Source organism: Elephantulus edwardii, unplaced genomic scaffold (genome assembly GCF_000299155.1).
Source record: "Elephantulus edwardii isolate Elephantulus edwardi_28Jun2011 unplaced genomic scaffold, EleEdw1.0 scaffold00174, whole genome shotgun sequence".
NCBI classification, from domain to species: Eukaryota; Metazoa; Chordata; class Mammalia; order Macroscelidea; family Macroscelididae; genus Elephantulus; species Elephantulus edwardii.
In genome coordinates, this window is record NW_006399924.1 from 6,788,706 (window position 1) to 6,793,287 (window position 4,582).

Below are 4,582 nucleotides of genomic sequence, written 5' to 3' on the forward strand. Positions count from 1 at the left end.
AGAACCTCTACTCGGAATATTATTGCTTTTTAATTTTTTACTCATGTACTTTTAACTTGTTAGTTAAATTTGTGTCTTCTAGGCTGCAAACACTTCCATGATACATCTTCAAGGATATGAACATGCACGGCTAAGCACAATTGTTAACAGTGAATCTAAATTCCAAAATCAATCTCCATAATAGTCTATGTGTTTCCTATTGCCAAAAGGGCCCCTTAGAGTAGTAAGAGAAGATCTTCACCCTAAAACCTACAGCGTTCCTTTTCAACAGGAAGTAGCTAAGAGAATACGCCATCCCCCTTTCCTTATGAATCAGGGTGAAGTCTCTCAGGGAGGAGAGATAGGGAATGGCAAAGGGCACACTGACAAAGGAGATTAATCAGAACTGGCTTTGACAAGCACTGTGGCAATTGGACAATTAAAACAGACACGGGGGCGAAGAACGAACTGGGGAGGAGGGTAGGTAGAGAAAACAGTGCAACAATGAATGAATGAAAACCCAAAATCTCTATAAATGTTCACTAAAATAAAATTTAATAATAATTTTTTAAAAATTGCTGAAGGACAATGATGTCAGTCTGGAGGCTAAGGTATGCCTGATTCAGGCCATAATCTTTACAATTACTTGCTATGAATCAGAGAGCTAGACAATGACCAAAGATGACAGAAAAATTGATGGCTTTGAGAGTTGTGATGTGGGAAAAGAGTACTGAACATACAATGGACTGCCAAGAGAATAAAGTTTATCCTGGAAAAAAAAAGAAAAGGAAAAAAAAAAGCGGAAAGTGAGACTCGTGCAAGCGCCAGATTCAAAGCCATGGTCGGGACCCGTGAGTGACCCGGGGTTCTTCCAGGTCCCACCGCCCGGGACCCCCTTCCCGGGTCCCGCCCCGGTCCCCAGGACTTCCGTCCTCACCGAGGCCGCAGCGCCCCAGAGGGATGGCCTTGAGCTGCACCGGCGAGGGCCGCTCGAAGCCGGCGGCCCGCAAACCCTCCAGCACCAGCCGCGACAGCAGCAGCGACTCGAAGTCCCCCGGCTCGTCCAGCAGCACGTCCCCCGTGCGGGTCGGCGGGCCGCCGACGTCGTGAGCCGTCCGCAGGCTGCGAGCCGGCCCGGGGGCTGGTTCCGGAGCCGGGACCGGCTCGCCCGGGACAGCCGTTTCCACGGTCGCTAAGGCGGCGGGGGTATCCAACGTCGCCGCCATGGTACACACGCTGCAAGATCTCGCGGTACGCGAGTCGAGGCGGCAAGCCTGAGAGCGAGAAAAGAGGAAAGTTTATTGGCGGTCTTCGCGTGACGACACTGACACGCCCACCGGAGAGAGGAGGAGGGACGGAAGCCGGACACTGGAAACCACAACCCGAAAATGTGGCCCGAGGAAGGCGGGAGGTGGGAGGGAAGATGAGTCTACCGGTAATTCGCCGCCTCCGACCCGCAGAGGGCGCCGCTTGCTCACGGTGGGGCACCGGCCCGCCTCCGCCCCTCCTCTGGGTGGGTGGGGCCTCCGCGCCGCCGGGGCGTGGCCATCGCAGAAAACCTCTCTTTGTGATGCGCCGTGGCGTCACACGCCCCGCCTCCAAGCTGAGAATCACAGTTCTGGCTTCGGGAATTCGGATCTGAGACTACCTCTTCCCAAACCCTCTCAACCTGCAGAGTGCTCTCTGGTATAACACCATTTAGAGTTCCATTACGTTGCCTAAATCTACCTGCAGAATAGTTTTATTCATCTCTGGATCCCCAGATCCTGACACAGTACCTGTCACATGATGAACTCTAATAAAAGAAAATCAAATTGGAAAAAAGAAGAAAATAAAATTGAAACCAAGAATTAGAATTTAATATTGAATTGATGATACCTCAAATCTCTCTTACATTGTCATCCATTTGCCTCACCACTTTCCTACTTAAGAAGCCTAATACCTCCCAGTTCACTCACTTTTATCATCTCAAATCTAATTTGTTCACCTCAAGCACGAGCAACCAGTAGTCATTTTTACCTTCCTCTTTCTTTAAGTCTCTGCTCAAATATCAACTTTATTAAGAAGTCTTTTCTCTAGCTAAGAGTATTGCATCTCTTTGTATTCTGTTGTTGAGCTCCCAGATTCAGACAGACTAGGTAGGAAACAAGATTGGCCAGCCATTTTTTTTTATTTTATTAACTTTAATGAACATTTACAGAGATTTTAGCTTTCCATTCATTCATTGTTGCACTATTCTCCCTGCCCACCTCTCCCCCCAGTTCGCTCTTCTCTTTGAAAAGTAAAAGAAAAATTCCTTCATTGGTATACAATCCCTCCGTTCCCCCTCCCCCCACTCCACTATGCAACTTTCATTCTGGACTCTTGTGATAACCACAATACTCTATCAAATATCACTTTTAAACTGTTCTCTCCCTCCTCTGTTTCAATGCAGTATACATAATTTATCCAGTTTTTCTCAGTCTTACCCCAACCCTGGTGTCAGTCCCATTCTACAATAGTGGCTCTATGCAGTATTTGTCTTTTTGTGACTGAGATATTTCACTCAGAATAATGTCCTCCAGGGTCACCCATTTTGAATAATACTGCATGAGTTCCTTGTTTTTCAATGCAGTATATTAGTTCATTGTGTGAATATACCACAACTTCTCTATCCATTCACTTGTTGATGGGTACTTAGGTTGTTTCCAACTCCTTGCTATTGTGAACATGGGTACGCAGGCCATCCACTTCTTAAATAACAAGTCTCCGAAAACCCTATGAATAGACTCTAGTGTGTCAGAAAGTTTGGAGATAGCACAGGATGTAATGGGGTTCATATCCACTGTTCATAAGGTCGCTATGAGTTGTACTGGACTCAACAGCACCTAGCAACAATGACATGGACAAGTCTTTTCTGAAGACCCTACCTAAGAGAGTTGCACCTCTTTGCATTCCATTGTTCTGTTGTTTGTTTTCATAGTAATTGTCACTGCCTGACATGCATATATCTGGTTTGTCTCCCTTATTCCAGGAGGACAGGAACTTGATGTTGCCTGGTTCTCTTCTGTGTCCCTAGTGAGAATACCAGATTCTGACACAAACAGTAAGTTGTTGCCTTCAGAGCCTTTAAGTCAACTTGGTTCATTGTGACACTGTACCACTGCTCTAAATAATGTTTATTCCTGCGCCTTCCTCACAATCTCCTCTGTATTCAAGGCAGTCACGTTGTCAGTTTGCCTCATTGAGTCTTCCTCTCCTTTACCAACCTTCCGCCTTCCCAAGCATGATATCCTTCTCCAGGGTCTAGCCCCTCCAGACAACATGCCACATGTATACAGTGAAGTCCCCCCATCCTTGCCTGGAAGGAGCACATCTTTCATACTTATTGTGCAACTTTCAGGTACATATGAAATAACTGAAAAATACCATGGCTTGGATCAGGTGCACCTCAGTCTTGAAACTGCCTTCTTTGGGACTTTAAAGAGGTCACCAGATTTACCCAGTGCAATGTGTCTTTTGATTTCTTCACTGCTGCTTCCACGAGTGTTGCATACATACATAATATGTACACAATAAATGTTTATAGATTACATAATAAATGTTTATAGGTTAAATAAGCACCCATATAAGTCTTTGCCACAATTATAAACTTAAGTATTTATTGAAAACTAATCTTAAAATTCCAAACATAAAGGTTTTCTGTCAGTATCAATTTCTCCCTTTATAATTAGACCATAACGTACACACCCACAGAGTTATAGATTACAGTATGAGACACCAGCATGGTAATCCCATTAGGAGTCCCACTTAGACAATTACCTGGAATTTTACAAAACCTTGAGGAAATATAAACTATCCATTTGAAATAAGGGGAACTGATGAGGAAGCATATACTAAAGGTCTCATGCTTCTTCCTATTAGGATCTCCACTTCTTTTATCCAGTCAGTCCCCCAAGTCACACTTTCCATTATTCTTTCCACTTTCTTCCCCCCCCTTTTTTAATTGTTATGTTAACGAAAGTTTATAGAAAAGTTGAATTTTCATTCATTATTCTTACACACTTTCTTCCCTATCCCCCCTCGTTCACTTTTTAAAAAATATTCATTCAATGTTGCATAATTTCCTCCCTTCCCCACCCCCAGTCCACTTTGCGATGCACCTTTTATTCTGGACTGCTGTCATACAAACAATGCCTAATCATATATTCCTTTTTAACAGTTCTTTCCTTCATCTGTTCCAATGCTGTATTCGTTATCTGTCCCTAGTTTCCTAGTTTCTCCCCAACCCCCCATGTCAGTCCTGTTTAATAGCAGTGGTGTTATGCAGTATTTTCCCTTTTGTGACTGAGCTATTTCATTCAGGTGGCTACTTGGGTTGCTCCCATCTCTTCAATCCTCCTAAACAAGAGATGGACAACGGAATGGGGATGTAGCAGGGAAAGGATAGAGACAAGTCACATGTGCTGGGGGTGGGTGTCTTTCATTTGGTAGGTAAAATGCTTATCTGTCAGATATTCTTCTAACAGTAAACATCCAAATTAAGACAGACTAGGAAAAAGGATTGCTATCCACTTCTCAAATTTAACTGGCCTTTGAAAACCCTATGTACAGCAGAGCACAC

At 44.3% G+C, this 4,582-nt stretch overlaps 1 protein-coding gene across 1 annotated transcript in view; it reads right to left on the bottom strand.

The window, feature by feature from the left end:
- The window catches only part of DDX20 (DEAD (Asp-Glu-Ala-Asp) box polypeptide 20), a 6,295-nt gene extending 5,090 nt beyond the window's left edge, over window positions 1-1,205 (bottom strand). Inside the window, exon 1 of the mRNA XM_006895729.1 lies at window positions 917-1,205. Within this exon, the coding sequence (XP_006895791.1) occupies window positions 917-1,205 (289 nt within the window). The remainder of the gene's footprint in view (window positions 1-916) is intronic.
- Between the last annotated feature and the right edge of the window lie 3,377 nt (window positions 1,206-4,582).